This window comes from Pleurodeles waltl, chromosome 6 (assembly GCF_031143425.1).
Source record: "Pleurodeles waltl isolate 20211129_DDA chromosome 6, aPleWal1.hap1.20221129, whole genome shotgun sequence".
NCBI classification, from domain to species: Eukaryota; Metazoa; Chordata; class Amphibia; order Caudata; family Salamandridae; genus Pleurodeles; species Pleurodeles waltl.
Genome location: NC_090445.1, coordinates 1,103,862,423 through 1,103,880,676, shown reverse-complemented (window position 1 = coordinate 1,103,880,676; position 18,254 = coordinate 1,103,862,423). Strand labels below are relative to the sequence as shown.

The window sequence follows — 18,254 nt, the reverse complement described above, 5'->3', positions numbered from 1 at the left end:
CCAATGCCTCTGGTGCCCCGCTGTCTGGGGTATTGCTGTGTTGGAGAGAAGGTACCAAAATGGGATGCATCCTGCCACTGTCCTCGTCGGGTGTCCAGACCTCTGGAGGCGTTCTGAGGAAGACTGCTGATCAAGCTCTCCATTCCAAAACTGGCCAAGGCAAACACCCGGGCAGTGAAAGTTTTTTCTAATGGGCGTTTGAGCCCTATCCAGAGAGGTGAAGGTGTTCATGAACTTCTCCAACTCCCGGATAAAAGGCTCCTGAAAAGACCCCTTTGAGCTACCGGGCACACCTCAGATGTTACCAACTCTGCCTGTTTGGGAGCCACTTTGATAAGCAAGGATCTGTGTCTCTCCGTCGAGAGCCCTCAGATTGCATTGCCCAGGAAAATGATGGCCCTTTGGGCCCAGCCTGACAATGCCTCTGGGGAAATGAGGGTACCCAAAGACTTAGTGAATTCCGTCATGTCGAGGACTTGTACAAGCAGGCCCACTGCATCTAACAGCTTATCCTGGCAGGCCCACCAGGACCGGTTGATCTCTTTTTGGGATCTTTATGAATTTAGCCAGGAAAGTCACCATCCTGGCGTCTATCTCAGGGGTGAGCGCCACCTTGCCTTCCAGGTAGGGATGTGGGCATTCCACCTTAAGGTGGTTCCTCACTTCCTTCCCAGGGGTTTGTGTAGGTGCCCCGCCACTTAGGAAGCCACTTTGGGTGCTGAGATCCATTCCACCAAGCGCATATGAATTAAGTCCTCGAGATCCAGCATATCCGAATCATCCAGGGAGTACTCTCTGATATATTGGCCCCTTGTGAAGAGCCAAAGGGACCTGTGGGACACCATAGTCTGTCAGATTCATTATCCCCATCGGAGGAGTGTGTGTCATCCGCCAGAGTATGACTCGCCTGCGGAATGTCAAGAATGCGCGTAGCCCTCTGGCGGTCAGAAGACCGCTTGGAGCGGAGTGCTGCCTCTGCTGCGAAGGAGCGATATCATTCCTGTAACTAGGGTGGGCGCAAGTCAAAGAAAAAATTTAATTATTCCTAATACACATATAATTACAGAAACCTCAATGCGATATCACTCTGGTAGTAAATAGTAAAACGAGTGGCACTTAGCTCGCTGCTGGAGCAATGAAGAAAGAGGAAGGGAAGACTAATGCTCTGGTTCTTGAGGTACGTGGCGACCACTGATTGGATGAAATCTACTGGAACTATCTGTTTTTTTCCCAATCTCTCATTGGAAACGGACTTCATGCCACTTTGCATGGGTAGTGCAGGGGCCCCCATGGACAGCACTGTCGCACCCGACGCACAAGAACATTTCCACCGGCGTCAATGCTGTGGTGAGTTTTCTACTGGCCCACCAAGCAGAACCACTGTTTTCGCCCGCTGGCCCAGCAGAAAACTCCTAATAGGGCGGGCAAAAGACCTTTATTACTGGCGGTCTTTTGCCTGCAGCAGTTTCGTAATGAGGCCCTAAGCCTTTTCCCCTCCACTTTATTGTGGATTTGTTTGGGGGGGGGGGCTTAGGAGTCTGCACTCTACCACCTCTAGCCACTGCTAAAGCGGTTGTGCTCTCTCCCTAAAATGTGGTACAATTAGCATATACCCAATAGGCACACTTAATTTACTTGTAAGTCTAAAACATGTCCCAGGCCTGCCATTGTACTGTTAATGCATTGTCACATTGCCATGTTGACTTAGCATTTAAACCCCCTTTCCAACCCTTAAATACCAGATTTATTAGATGTCACCTGTAAGGTAGGCCCTAGTTAGGCCATAGGGCAGGATACGGTGTAATTGGATCCTAAATTAGTTTTACCCTACTGTGAGGCCCACCCCTCCCATAGGATAACATTGGGAATTTCTTATAACACTTAAGCTGTAATTCATAATTGTTAGGAGGTAGATGTTGGTACCTATGGAATTGTAGTGAGCTACAGGGACATAACATGCTCCCACCATCTTGAACCTGCACCTGGACCCAGCATGAGTGAATCCTGAACCAAAAAGAGGTATCCGTACACTCCTGGACCCTTTGTTGTAGTGCTAAAAGTGACTATATGTTGGGAGTTGCTGCATTTATCTTTTAGGCACTAATTTAAACGTAAACTTTAAAAGTTCACAACTTCTTTGAAACACTACTAATGGTTCTCCCGAGTGGATTTGTGTCATTTTTGTGTCACATAATTTACTAAAATGTACTCTGTTTTTCTCAGTTGGTTTAGAATTTTTCTTGTGTTGTGTTTTCACTTTACTACTGTTTGTATATTGCATAAATACTTTGATTGCTTTTTGTGCCAAGCTACGCAGGGCTAAGCATTGGTTAATTTAGTGAGTTTTTGTGATTCACCCTGCAAGGGATTGTGGCTGTTGCTTGACCAGGGCTTACACCCCAGTCAACCAACAACCCAATTTCTCACCATGTGAAATTCATTTGTATTCTTTTTTTTAGGACACGATGTGATGTAAATTCAGTGATTAAACTTGTTTTTTCCACAGTGGACGGATTTCTTTGAAACACCACTAATTGTCAGTTGATATTGGGTTTTTTAGGTATTTGAGTTCTGTGAATAACGGTATCCTTTCTCTCATATGATGCATTACAATGGTGAATGTTTGAAGTCTAAGTAAATTCATTCAGTAAGTTTGCAACTGAATTCTAACAATTTGATTGTGATTAATTCACTCAGTACTATTTACTAATCCTTGGTATTTTTTAGCTTCTTGCGTGCTTCATGCTAGAGAGGTACTTCTTTCATCATTTATATTTACAGTGTTGCACACACCATAGTTTTATGTATTTAACTCTCTTTTGTCCATCATGCCTGCTGGCACATGGCGGCTTCTTCTGTGTGACATCTGCCTTCAAGGGGTTAAGCATTTGGTGGTGCCTCTCCGAGAGCTTCTGGGTCAGAAAAAAAACATGTGGTGCCTTCTGTGATGGATAAAGGGTACCAGCTTGATTTGCAGCAGACCGTAGTTCATGCCCCATCCAGAGTTCATAATGGTGATAGATGAATCAGTTGTGAGCTGAGGGGCAACCTGGATGAGGTGAAGATCAGGACCCTCTGGTCTTTGTTGGAGCAGAAACACCACATTAGTGTTCTTGAGGTCCATGCCATCCGGTTGACTGTCAAGGCCTTTTGTCATCCATCCAGGGGAGCCCCATGCAAGTTCTGACAGATAACAGCGCCATGTGCAATGGAGAAACAAGCAGGGAGGAGGCACGTGCTGTTGCTGGGTATCTCTCTGACTATCTATTATCTTGGTAGGGAAGATTAGTTCAGTAGATGCCACCTAGCTGACCACAAGTGATGTTTGCACCCCAAGGTAGTCCAAGATGGTCAACTACCGGGGCTAGCCTTATGTAGATTATTTTGCTGCCTCCGAGAACATTCTTCATTTGATATTTCGTGCTCAAAAGTTTCTGTATCAAGGTTTCCTTGGCGATCTAGTTCACCTTCCCTGGGACTCTGGTCTCCTTTATAAATTTCTGTTTCGACCTCAATGACGTGAATGTAAAGAGGAACTAAGCTCAGCTGATCCCAGCAGTCCTCCACCGGTCGTGGTGGTGGGAGTATGAGGGGTCTGGTCGTCCTGCACCGGTCGGGGTGGTGGTGGTGGTGGTGGTTGTCTGGTGCTCCCAATGGCAAAGTCTTAGCGTCTGCTACTTTGTTGTCTGACCAGCACAGCACAATTCTACACCCAAACCAACTTAAACGTACACCTCTATCTGTGGACATAGGACAGATCCACCTGAGTGGATTCGAGCAGCCTCAATAAGTGGTGGATTGGCAGCTCCTCGTCAGCCAACAAAGTTCTGAACGTTGGGATAGGTTTGTGGCCTGGGACAATGACCCTCAGGTCAAAAGTTCAATAGGCGAACTTTTGTTCTGTCTTTGAAATGGCAAAACATTGCCAGAGATGCTGCTAAAGATTATTACACGACCCTCTCAGCCTTTCCATATTTGCCTATTCAGCCCTTGCTGTTTGCCACTAATTTTGATCTTTTTTTTTTTTAAATGCCTAACATTTGTATCCTCCTACACCTTTTGTAATGTTGCACTGTGTCCTTAATTCTTAATGTGCTTCCCTTTTGAGCTTTTGCACTTTGCCCATCGATTACCATTGGCTTTGTGTTTTGTAACTCACATTTGCTTGCTTTATATTTGCTGTCTTTATTTGTTCTAGGCTGTCCAGCTTGAGTTTGTCCCTTCCGTGGCCCATGGATTATTTACTGTACTCCTACTAGTACTCAACTTCAATTTAGTTTTATTTAATTCATGAATTTGAACTCTAAAGATGTCCACATGCAGACCTAAATACGATATAATATGCAAAAAATAAACATAAAATTCCAATCTAAAACCAGTATGAAACACTACATTCTCTAAGAATACATTTTATTCACTAAACCACCCCCGAGTTAGAAGTCCATAATCCTTCACATACGGTACAAAGTGTCAATAGAGTGCATCCTATTAGTGAGATTAACTTCTATACAGAAAGACCTTGAACTAAACCCAGTCACTCTTCACGTTTTTTCCACTAGGACACATCATACCATACAAGCAGTTAGTCCCCCAGATAGAAACCACTCTTAAATATATTCCCAAATACATAATAATTTTGGCTTCCATAAAAAACGATGAAAGCTTATACCTAAAATTCAAAAGGAAAAACTATAAAGATTTTAAAAAAAATGCAAACCCTCTGCCCGTCAAACAACATACAAAATAATGACAGTAATATGCCCTATAACCCTTCCTCCTTAAAGCTCATTAAAAATCGTATATGGTCTTTACACTGCTGCGGTAGAGTAAGTACATTTCTCTTGTACCCTACTAATACATATAACTCAATAACAATTTTAAAAAGCCTTGAAAAATGTAAAGATCCTGTGGCAAAATAATTCATTCAGCGGGTTGTACAAAATTTCCAAGACCACTCTGGTAGAATAAATGTTAAAATTCAGATAGAAGGGGTTCAGCCATTTTTTCTTAAATATTGCTAGAGCGGGGCAGACAAACAGGACATGCTTCAGGTTCTCCACTCCCAAATGGAATAGATTACAAATGTTCAACGATCCATCCCATTTGGAGGTAAGTTCTCGAAGTGGCAATCTATCTAATCTCAACAAAATATAAAAATGTCTCACCCCATATGGGAGATTCCAGTCTAAGTATGGCTGAGAATGTTTAAAAGTTACAGATTTAGTCAATATCTTGGTTCTCCTCTTTAACAAACTGGACTCCAGATCTAGAGAAAAACTTTTGGACCATGTCACCTCTTTCAAGGATTTTTTTTTTTTTTTTTTTTTTTTTTTTTTTTTTTTTTTTAAGAGCGATCAGAGGTAACAATAGAATCAAACCGGGGTCAAGGTCAAGCAATTGCAGTGCAAGATTATAGTTTCTAAAAAACAGATATTTATCTTAAACTGCTAAAGATTTCTATAAAGGTTAAAGGTCTCAGGGAAGAGTCCCTATTTGGGTTAGAATAAGTGGGATAGAATTTTCCCCAAAAAACAATAAGTTTTTACTTGCTCTAACTTCTGTTGACCCAAGGACCAAGATTTTTTTTTTTTTTTTACCAGACCTTTTCCCAAGAAAACAAACTAGTTGAGATTTATATATTAGTTTTCAAGTGAATCTGCATAGCATAGTGATTTAAGGCGGCTAAATGCTGATTTAGACCTTCAGGATAAGGTCAATCACAACTATGTCATCCGCATATAAGAGGCAAGAGATAGATCTCCCTCCAATTTTGGGTGCAAAACCAACTGCATTCGATAAGGATGCCGACATATCATAAATATAAAGAGAAAAAAAAAACTTGCTTCAGACCATTTCTCGTGGAACATTCAGAGGACAGTCCCTGCTCTCCTCCTAGAAGAACTTTGCACCAGGTGGAAGAGTGCAAAGCAATGACCAGGCATAACTGGTTTGGTGGAACACTCATCTCATGTAGTTTCTTCCATAAGATATTTATGTCTACCCTATCAAAGGCTGTTGAGATATCTATAAAAGCAGCATATACAACTCCACCCCGAAGCTGAAAATATTTTTAATTTATAGTTTGCATTGTAAAAATATTATCCAAAGTATTATGTTCATTTCTAAAACCTGCTTGCTCCAGAGGGAGGATTGCGTTATCCTCAACCCAAGAAGTTAAATGTGTTAATGTTAGCGTCCAGCAACGCAATATGACAATAATTTATGGGGAACGTTTTGTCTCTCTTTTTATAGAGGGGGCTATGGCAATCCCTGTCCAGGACTGTGGGATTTTACCTTGTAAATTGCAGGCATGAAATACCAGGTGGAGAGTTCTTGCCCAGAGCGGAGGTTCTTGTTTAATTACTGCCATCAGGACCTCATCAGGGCCCATTGCTCCAGATGCCCGCATTGACCTTATAAATCCCTTGATCTCAGTAACAGATGGGGGGCCAAAACAGTTCATTTCTGCTGTATTACGTAAGCTCAGGTCCACTCCCCTTGGATAAATATCCAGTCTGCTTCAGTTATCGAGGGAGCAGTGGAGGATTTGCAGTTTCCACACCCTTCAGATATAATAGACCAAAATTTATGAGAATTTTTGGACACAGCGGCTTTCCTCAATGCGACCCACTTCTGATCCTCCTCCACCAGTACTCGCTCTCTGTAAACAGGCATTTAAATCTTGTTCTTGTCACGTTTTCTGTACATTCAGAGGCAGATGTCAAATGTCAGGTCCTGTCTACCAGGGTGCTTAGTGTTTTTACTTTTCTTTTCTCTAACTTCAAAGTGAGGGTGTTTAGGTAACAATCATGCTAGCTACTAGGGATGAGCTGGTGGAAGGCTGTACGATGGTGTCTGTAAATGAACTGTACAGGTGTATCAGACTATATTAGTATGAGGAAAGCACATTTTAGCAATTCTGAAATGTGATGGAAACAATTTTTTTAATACAATCAAAACAAATCAATACACTCTGTGATGACATTTCCAGGCATTGTGTGTGCGCTGTTTTCTTTTGTCAATAAAGCTGTATGCCTGTGCAAATGTAATGGGAATTCACTTGAAGATGTGTTGTCTGTAATGGCAGTGCACTACCGCACCATGCATACTCCATTCTGATGGATATAACTACTTGTGGATCCCTCACATTATGAATTCTCCCAATGCGGCAGCATTTGATGGAAAATTTTCTTCCCAGCTCTCCATGTCAATGAGGATGTCACAATTGCACGGCTCCGCAAGCGACTCCGTCTGACGTCACCATGGCAATAAGAGGTCCTCGCCGGCATACTGACGTCAGTTCCTTTTTTTCCGTGCCCTCAACGCTAATTGTTTACTCTTAGCTCTTGAGAGGTTACAGTTTCAAAGGTGTCTTATTGTACTCTGTTACAATGTCTCCTCCTAAAAAGTCAGGGTATAAACCTTGTCGGGAGTGTGGGGGGTTGTATGTCTTTTACGGATCCTTACGATGACTGCTTATGGTGTTTCAGTTTGGACCACAATGTGGGGGGAGTGCGTGCCCTGCCAAAGGATGAATCTGAAGGCGCTCAAAGAAAAAGAGGTTAAAATCTTATTAGCCAAGGCAAAGAAGGAACACCGAAAACATCGGAGGTCTAAGACTAGAGACTCATCATCCCATAAGTCTCATAAGAAGAGGCGCCAACACGACTCTCTGCGTCGTTCCTCTAGAGGTGGGTCTCGATCCCGATGGTGTCGTACGACATGGAAGGTTATTCCCACTGTAACTCCCCAGCCTCAAAGTCCTCAGGCTTCGTCTGCACCATCGCTCATTGAGGTGGTTGAGTCTCCAGTGGGTCCTCAGTTTTCACCTGGGACTCGAGTCACGCCACAGGTTCCCGATCCGGCCCAGTCATCTCATGATCCGAGGTTTCCTGCTTTCCCGACTCCGGGAGTGGATCCAGCAGCATTTCTGAATGCCATGTTCACTATCTTTAATGAGGCTATGGTCCCTGCTGGTACATCGACTGGTCCCACGGGCCCTTTGGCATTCTCTTTGGGCTCTCTGGCGCCATACAAGCCGGCACCGTTTGTGCCTTTTTGTCAGGCTGAGGATGCCGGTTTGGCGTCTATGGCATCGCCTCTTAGGCCTCTTGTGCCGATGACATCGCCTCTTAGGCCTCTGGTGCTGATGACATCGCTTCAAAGGCCTCTGGCGCCGATGACATCACCGCTTGGACAGACAACGCCAGTGGCTGCGCCTCATATGCCAACCGCGCCGATGTAGTCTGCTCCAGCACTGGATGGATCCCGGTCAGGACCGAGTGCATCTCCTTCTTCCGCTCGGCGCCCATTGCTTTTGAAGCCGGTGTCGTCAACGTCGGCAAACTCCATGTCGACGCCTAGATTGGAGGCCAGGTTGAGGTCGCGGCGGAGAGCGTTGAGGCTCCTGGAAGAGCAAGAGTTCCATCAGTTGATGGAGGAAGGAGAGATTGCTGAGCCCTTGGGTGAATTTCAGGGCCTAGACTCAGCTAGTGGGCTGGACACTTCCCCTGAGTGGGATCTTTAATCTCCAGGGGAGTTTACTGAAGAGGCACTTCCTTCCACTCTGTTATCAAGAAGGCTGCAGAAATTTTGGACCTTCCATTGCCAGCTGCTGAGGTCAAAACTAACATTTTGACTGAAGTATTACATCCCTCTTCTATTTCAACAGAGCCCTTGCTCCCTTTCAGTGATGCTCTTATGGAGCCTACCTTAGAGATCTGGAGGAAGCCCGTTACTTCACCAGCTGTGATCAGAACTGTTGCAAGAAGGTACAGGGTTGCTCCGGGTGATCTGGGATTTTTGTCACAACAACCATCTCCGGAAAGCTTGGTAGTTCAGGCTTCTTGTTCGGCTCGCTCTACTCCTGGCTCCTTTCCTGTTACTCCATCAGATGGTGAGTCCAAGAGGATGGGGCAAATGGCTAAGAAGACTTTTTCGTCCTGCAGTATGGCTCTGAAGTTGGTTTATGCTACCTGTGTGTTGGGTAGATATGTACACGCCTTGATGGACACGGCTAGGACTGTAGTGCTTAACTTGCCTCAGAATATGCAGGAACAGTTCCATGAGCTCCTGTCGGACACGAAAGCTGCGGCCAAGCAGATCATCCAGTCTGGTCTGGATACTACAGACTCAGTGGCCAGGGAGACATGTGTGGCTGAGGTCTTCCGGATTTTCATAGGATGTCCAGATAACTTTATTAGACCTTCCTTTTGATGAAGAAAAGTTTTCGGGCCAAAGTGGACTCTGCCTAAAAGTGCTTTAACGATAGTAGAGCTACAGCGAAGTCTTTGGGACTGCAGGCTTCCACATCTACCCCTTTCAGGCCTTTCGGAGGCTGAGGGGGTTTGGCCATGGATCTGACTTTCGTGGGAGGCCTCAATCCACGTCTCAACTGTCTGCCAGTCTTCCTTATAGGTCCTTTAGAGAGCGGGGCAGGGTTAGGACATGATGGGCCACCCAGCAGCACCCCGCCTCATCCTCTTCCTCTGGTGGAGCACAAGGAAAGTTGTCCATCCAGTTTTCCATCCATTTTAAGTCATGTTTCTCCCGTAGGGGGAAGGTTATTTAATTTGCTCCACAAGTGGGAGTTAGTCACATCAGACTCCTGGGTACTGAATATTGTGGGGAAAGTATATGCCCTTCCCTTTTGGGAGTTTCCTCCTCCCATCCTGCCCCATCCTTCGTTTTTTTTTTCAGAGGATCATCTCCTGTTGTTGCAGCAGGAAGTTAAAGTCCTTTTATCAAAAGGCACAGTGGAGTTGGTTCCAGAGCAGGAAAGAGTTCAGGGATGCTATTCGAGATATTTCCTGATTCCCAAGAAGGTTGGTCGATTTGAGACCTATCCTGGATCTGAGGATTTTGAATTGGTTCCTCAAACAGGAAAAAGTCAAAATTCTGACTCTAGCGCAGGTGCTTTTGGAGTCGAACAAAGAGGATTGGATGGTGTTGGTAGACTTTGAGGAAGTTTACTTTCATATTCCCATTCTCAAGTCTCACTGGAAGTATCTCCGGTTTGTGGTGGGGTCGCACCATTACCAGTTTGCGGTCCTTCCTTTTGGTCTTACTTTTGGACCTCGAGTCTTTACGAAGGTGATGGCGGTGGTTGCAGCGCATCTCAGAAGGAAGGGAATATCGGTATTCCCTTACCTGGATGACTGGCTGTTCAAAGCGAAGTCTCCAGAGCTTGTGCGGCATCATCTCCAAATGACAACACAGTTGTTGTTCAGTCAGGTTTTTTACGGTAAACGTGCCCAAGTCTCACCTGGAGCCCTTTTAACGCCTCGTGTTCATAAGGGCTGTACTGGATACAACATTGAATCGGGCCTATCCTCCGCCTCAGCAGATCCAGGACATTCAGGCATTGATTCCAGTGTTTCAAAAAGGGGCAGTTGTTCCAGTCCTCAAGGTCCTACGTCTGCTTGGTCCGTTCGCTTCTTGCATTCTGTTGGTCACTCATGCACGTTAGCACATGAGGGCTCTCCAATGGTGCCTCCGCAAGCAGTGGTTTCAACACAGAGGGGATCTCGAAGAGTCGATAACTATCTCCAGAGACGCTGTAGTGGATCTACGATGGGGGGCTGTGGGCGGCAATATTTCCCAAGGAAGGTCTTTTGCTCTATCACCTCCAGTGGCCACGGTCATAAAGGACACGTCCACTCTAGGGTGGGGTGCTCCTCTGAGGGGCCTGGAGATCAAAGGTCTTTGGTCTCCAGTGGAACAGACTTTTCATATCAATCTGTTAGAATTGCGGGCGATACGTCTAGCTCTCAAGGCCTTCCTCCTGTCCCTTCGCGGTCAGTCAGTTCAAGTCTTGACAGACAACACTACTGCAGAGAGGCTCTGCGGGTCTGGTCCTGGGCACAGGACCATCGGATTTGCTTATTAGGAAACCATCTGGCCTGAGTTCTCAATGTACTTGCGAACAGTCTCAGACGGCATTTCTCTGCCAACCACGAGTGGCGTCTCCATCCGGATCTGGTTCTTCACATCTTCAGGGTGTGGGGTTTTCCACGTATAGACCTATTAGCCACTCGGGACAACGTGCACTGCCAGTCATTGTGCAGCCTCCAGTATCCGGTGCAAGGAGTGTTTGGGGACGTCCTGGTGCGGCCAGTTATATTACGCGTCCCCCCCCCTCCCCACCCCCCACCCCATACCCTTGATTCCTCTGGTTCTGAGAAAGATTCGCCAAGATCGGGCTCAAGTCATTTTAATAGCTCTGGATTGGCCGAGTAGGTTGTGGTACACGGACCTCCTCCAACTCTAACAGTGCCCTCCACTCTGTCTCCCTCTCAGGACAGATCTCCTCTCGCAGGGGGAGGTTCTACACACCCACCTCAAGAGCCTGCGCCTACATGCCTGGAGATTGAACTAAGCAATCTGAGTTCTTTTTCTCTCCCGTCAGAAGTGGTGGATGTTATTTTATCGGCCAGGCGACACTCCACTAAGACTGGTTATGCCGGCAAATGGGCGAATATTTGTGGCTTGGTGCGGAGAGAAACAAATTGATCCCTTGAAAGCCCACTTGTCTGATGTCCTGTTGTTTGCTTTTACTTTAGCACAGAAGGGTTGTGCAGTTGCGAATGTCAAGGGCTATTTGTCGGCGCTGTCATCCTTTCCTTGCCTTTCGGAACAACCTTCCTTGTTCAAATCACCTATAGTTGTTAGATTCTTGAAAGGCCTAACTAATACATTTCCTCCCACTCTGTTTCTCACACCTCAGTGGGATTTAAATCTGGTTTTGACTTTTTTAATGGGTTCACCGTTTGAACCTATGCATTCTTGTTTTCTAAGGCTGTTGGTCTTAAAGACAGTTTTTCTTGTCATTATTACACCTGCTAGGTGTGTGAGTGAGCTTCAGGCTCTTAGTGTCAAGCCTCCGTATACGTCATTCTATGCTGGCAAAGTGGTGCTGAGAACCAGGGCGGCTTTCTTTCCTAAGCTTGTCACTCCTTTCCATATGGGGCAGTCTATTACTCTGTCATCCTTCTATCCTCCTCCTCAACCTTCAAAAGGGAAGATAGACTCCATTGCTTAGATCCGAGAGGGGCTCTCAGTGTCTATGTTGATAGAACAAAGGACTTTCGTTTGGATGACCAACTCTTTGTTGGATATGTGGGCAAGATGAAAGGCAGAGCTGTCCATGAAAGAACCATATCCACGTGGGTTATACTTTGCATTAAGATCTGTTATTCATTAGCAAAGAAGATTCCTCCTGAGGGTATTAGAGCTCATTCTACCAGTTCCAAGTCTGCCCCTTCAGCTTTGGCTAGGGGTGTTCCTGTAGTGGATATTTGTAAAGCAGCAACTTGGGATTCCCTCCATACTTTTGCGAAGCACTATTGCTTGGATTCAGAAGTCAGGAGGGATGGCCATTTTGCACGTTCTGTGTTGCAGGACTTCTTGGTGTGACTAGTCGGGCACCCACCTCCGAGTGCAGTACTGTTTGGGACTCTATTCATAAGGTGAGAAGTCCACAGGTAGTTGTAGCCATCAGAAGAACAAGTTACTTACCTTCGGTAATGCTTTTTCTGATGGATTCACTGGCTACCTGTGGATTCCTCACAGTCCCACCTGCCCCCGATGACTGTCTGGTCATACCAAGACTTTTTTTTTTTATTATTATAAATGTCTATATGTTTTGATTATTTTTTTCTATTAATAAATGTTGTGCTTGCATTGCATCCATATGTACATATGTGTTATCGTGAGGTCGGTTTTCACGTGTTCGCCTCGAAGGCACGTAAAAAAGGGTGAAACCGACGTCAGTACGGCGACGAGGACCTCTTAGTGCCAAAGTGACGTCAGATGGAGTTGCGTGCAGAGCCGTGCAATTGTGACGTCCTCGTCGACGTGGACAGCTGGGAAGAACATTTTCAGTCGAATGCTGGCGCATTGGGAGAATTCATAAGGTGAGGAATCCACAGGTAGCTAGTGTAGCCACCAGAAAAGGCGTTAAGGCAGGTAATTAACTTGTTCTTTTAAGATACTCTATTCCAATGTTCACTGTTCTGCAACACTGCACTCCATGCCAATGTACTGTTCCACTCTACTCTGTTCCACTCCACTCCAGTGCACTCTACTCTGTACCACTGCATTCTGCACTGGTGCACTTTATGCCAATCAACTCTACACCACTCTAATCTGCAATGCACCACTCCACTCTGCACCACTGCTCTCTACTCTACTACAGTCTACACCAGTACAATCTACACTACACCACTCCTTGCCACTCCACACTGATACTTCATTCTACGCCACTTTAATCTACTCCACTGCACTCTTCTTCACTCTACGCCTCTCCACTCTGCACCCCTCTACACTATGCTGTGCACTCTACTTACTCTACTGTGCAACACTGCACTCTACGCCAGTGCACTCGGCCCTGCACAACTCCTCTCTACGCCACTCTCTACTCTGAAATCTACTCTGCCACTCTGGTCCACTCTGCTGTACCCAGCTCTGACACTACAATGTACTCTGCACCACTCTCCTGTATGCTACTGCGCTCTACGCCAATGTGTTCTACTCTGTGCTCTGACAGTGCACTCTGCGACATTCTAAGCTACATCACTCCAATCTACCCTGCACAAATCCACTCTTCCGGGCATCACTGCACATCACTCTACTCTGAAACAATCCCCTCTGCGCCACTGCACTCTACGCCAATATAATCTACTGTGTACCATTCCCCTGCACTCTGCCAATGCACTGTGCCCCACTCTCCTATAGACCATTTACACTCAACATTTTACACCACTGCACTTTCCTCTGAACCACTCTGCTAATGCACTCCAGACCACTGCAATCTGCCACTCTGCTCTGCATAAAGCCATTCTACTCTGCCACTGCACTGTATGCCACTTTACTCAAAACCATTGAACTCTTCACCAACTACTCTGCACTTCTGCATTCTTCACCACTATGCTCTGCAACACTCTATGCCACTTTACACCATTGTGCTTTACGCCACTGTACTCCACTGCGCTCTGCAGACTAGACTCTAAACCACTGCACTCTGCCACTGCACTCACCTCTGCACCACTCAAGTCTGCCATGCCACTGCACTCTACGCCACTCTTCTCTGCATCACTCCATGCTACGCCACTCTAATCTACTCTGCGCCACTGCACTCTGCGTCAATCTACTGTACACTTTGCACCTCTCCTCTCTACCCTTCACCACTTCACTCTGCCACTTCTCTACTCCGAAACAATCCACGCTATTGTGCTCTGTGCCACTCCTCTTTGTGCCACTTTATGCCACTTTACTCTGCGCCACTCTAGATTGCACGACTCTGCGCCATTCTACTCTGCACCACTCTACTCAGCGCACGTCTGCACCACTCTACTCTGCGCCGCTGCACACCAGTGCAATGTTTGCCAATCTATTCTGCACCACTGTACTTTGCCACTTCACTCTAGACAACTCCACTCTGACACTCCACAATACTCCACTCCAGGACACTCCACTCTACATTACCCCACTTCACTATTCTACTTCTGTCTGCCTCTCCACTACGTCATTCTACTCCCATCTATGCTACTCCACTCTGGCATTCTACTCCCCTCTATGCCACGCCACTCTGGCATTGTATTCTACTCCTCAACTCCATGCCATTCCACTCTGGCATTCTGCTTCACTCTGACACTCCACTCTGACACTCTACTCCATTATATGCCACTCCGACACTACGCAACTCCATGCTACTTTACTCCACTCTGACACTCCACCTTAGCACTCTGTGTACTCCACTCTTCCAACACTGTCCACCCTCTACACCACTCCACAACACTCTACTCCCTCTACCTCACTTCACTCTACGCCAGTGGTTCACAACCTGTGGTCCGGGGACCCGTGGGGGTCCGCGAAGACTCCTCAGGGGGTCCGCGACTGCTTGGAAAATTAAATAATATTAATAGATTAGGTCTCCAGCTTTCAGTAATAACTTAGTGGGGGTCCCCGGATTCCAATAACGATTCAGTGGGGGTCCCCGGGTTCCAGTAATGATAAAATGGGGGTCCACAGAAGTCAAAAGGTTGGGAACCACTGCTCTACGCCACTGTTCTTTACCCTACTAACATTTAGCCATGCTGAACAGTAGCCACACTACTGTACAACCTGGCTAAAACATATTGGCAGAGCAAATAGCTCTTTAATAGGTGAGACCTATTGGCTTCGCCAATTTTTGCACTGTCCTATAGAGAAAGACTGAGGAAATTTTCAAATAAATGCCTGCTCTGGCCTGTAAAATCAATATTGTAATTAAAAAGACGCTGCAGCATCTTTTAACTCTGTGTATTCTTCTGAAACAAAATAGACCCTACACCTTCAGTTACATCAAGCAACATTGGGAGATTAACGCTTTACTTAAGTTACTCAGGGACACAACTAAGTAACTTTTTATTGATGCGTTTTTTTACAATGTGTTTCGGAATCAATTACTGTTTTTACATGACTAAAGCCCCTTGGATGTTTTAGATATCAAAGGTAGTGTATTGAGAGACTTATGATTCATGACTAATGAGCTGACAGTAAAGGAAATGCAGTGGCAAAAACTGCAGTAATCACATGGCTTGCAAAGTGTCATTTGCAAGCTCACAGGCGAACAATAAATTTTCCAGGCATAACAGCACACGTTACAAGAAGAAACTGTATCAACTGCATCCTTAGCAAACTGTCCCATTAGCTCAAATATGTAAAGCAGCAAAATGGAGATTTCAGTTAATTTTCCAACTTTCGTAGTTGTACACTAAGGTCATGGAAAACTTTCCAGTGGGACAACTGTTTATGAAAAATGTGATTAGGGAAGCCACACTCCAGGCCCGTGCCTCAGGAATGTACTGCTTAACGTTGTAATTAAGAAGGCACATAGAACTGCAAAAGATGCAATTCACGGTAGTAAGGGGTGGTTTTAAATATAGGTCTGCAGCATTGAAATATTTAATAAATTCACCAGCAAACCACCCCTTACTGCCGTGAGAACATGTGAACGATAATGTGTGCATACCTGGAATGTCTTGCTATGGATGAAGCAATGGGCTCCGCAGTTTAAGTGCAAGTAGTAGGAAACCAGTCCCACAGAGTTGAGTGTGTTAGAGTTTGGCTTGGAAAAGTGAAGTATTATTCTGTACAAATATGAACTCTTTTGACCGAACAGTCATGGACCCATGGAAATATTGGATAAACGTATGAATTTGAGAGAATTCAGTGACTGAGAGCTGTGCAGCTGAATTAAAGGTAGTCACCAAACACTCTAAGCCACTCTGAGCCTACATTCCTATCCTCATACCCCAAGCTGTGTCTGTACGTAAGTGTAGTCTTTATTGATGATGAGAAGGGGAACTATCTTTATCATTAGAAAGTGCCTTTTGTCTGGCCTGGGAATGCTTTTTCATTCAGGGTCGTGCATGTTCCTTTGCTTTCAAATTTAGTGCATTGTGCACAAAGCGTTTGGAAGAAGAACTGTAACAGGAGGATGTCTAATTTGTTTGGAAGAAGGGACAAAGATTTTTAACAAGATTATTTTATTGTACTGAAAGCATTCCATATCTAAGTGCTTTCAATTGCATTTTCCAGAAAGCCCTAGTTTTTTAAGAGCTGCATGTTATTTCTATACCAGGGTCCCCTATAGTTAACGGCGAGGAGGGTGTCAGTGTGTGAGTTCTCATGAAACTAAACATGAGTAGATTGAACCTGTTTTATTGAGGATGCCATTAAAGAAAGTTACATTTTGTATGTTTACTCTTTCAGTGTGGAGTGTATCCTGAGAAGCAAGCAAACTACCCCATCTGAAGCTGGAAAACAACTTGGAACTTCAGTAACATCCCAACATCAAACCTGCTGTTTTCAAAGACTTTCCTACTGATATTTAGAAGAACATTATTAATAGTTTATTGTTAAGATTCTGGCTTATAAATACAGGTGCCTTATACACATGCTGATAAAATGCTAATAATGGAGAATGACTCAACTGTTTCAGTGCCTTAACACTCCTAGTGTAAAATACTCATTACGCCAGTTTCCAAATATTGTGAAATCTGTTCAAGAGAGATAACTTAGCAGAGATTAGTTCACACTTCCTAGTGTAAAATACTCATTACACCAGTTTCCAAATATTGTGAAATCTGTTCAAGAGAGATAACTTAGCGGAGATTAGTTCACACTTGGTTTGTCCTAGATGTCTGTGCAAAAAAAAGTGATAAATAACTACATTTAAGTGCCAAATCTGCCCTTTCATACTGCATTAATCCTACTTTTAACAAACCATTAAAGAGACACTACAGTATCTTTGTTATGTAGCTCTATACCTATATATTTCTATGATGTGCCTTACAGGTATAAGTTTGGAATATTGCAATATTGTTTGATCAAGATAATTGAAATTAAAACATAGGTAAGGTAATTGAGGGAAGTGAATGAATGCGTGTGAGAGAAATCCTGGGCTTGTTTAAAGTAGATTTGTAAACCTGAATAAAGATTAATTTGTGGATGTTAAATTATTCCAGAACAAACCTGCACCGAAATTCCAGAATTAATGCTTGGAGCCAAGTGTGTGTGTATATATTTGCGCATGCGTGTGTGTATTTTATCTTGTAGAGTACTTCTTGACATGCTTGGTTGGGTTGTCCTGCTTTTCAGTTGCCTTTAGTGAATTGAATTTCATACAACAAACATACTTTTCATTTGTTCGGCTTATACATTACTACATCTTTTGAAGAACAAAAGCCTTTCAATAAAACTTCTTTTCATTTTCACTTTGTGATTTGCTGAATGCTTGGTCTGGGCAAAGGTCTGTCATAAGTATGTCCGGTAACCTTGGTATTTTCTTTTACTCCCTATCATAGTTATATATAATTCAACTACTTGCAGATACGAGCCTCAGCATCGTTGCAATCTTCCATGTGATTTAAAGCGGCATTGGCTTATATTTGTTCTCCTAAGCAAAATGGAAACAAATGTTATCTGTGGTCCTGACTGTACAATGGTCTCCACTGTTTTATGTAGAAAAGTCCTTTTGAGTAGTGTAGAGAGAAACTCCAGATCAGTTTCGTATTTAACACCAATTAAACAATGATCCTTGTGACTTCCTCGATTGAGATCTTTTTTGTTTTTACTAAGCGCATTCTGTTCTAAAGGACAGCGGTGCTCTGTGTTTGTTCTATCCCAGAAAACAGAATTAAGTTTGTGCCTTTGACCCAAAAGGATCGCTCAATAGCACCCCATGTAGATAGAGCGTCTTTGGTTACAGG

General features: G+C 44.5%; 1 protein-coding gene across 1 annotated transcript in view; it reads left to right on the top strand.

Moving 5' to 3' along the window:
- VAMP3 (vesicle associated membrane protein 3) overlaps nt 1–17,759 on the top strand; it is a 137,883-nt gene extending 120,124 nt beyond the window's left edge. The window contains exon 5 of the mRNA XM_069240208.1: nt 16,756–17,759. Within this exon, the coding sequence (XP_069096309.1) occupies nt 16,756–16,772 (17 nt within the window). The 3' untranslated portion in view covers nt 16,773–17,759. The remainder of the gene's footprint in view (nt 1–16,755) is intronic.
- Nucleotides 17,760–18,254: the final 495 nt, after the last annotated feature.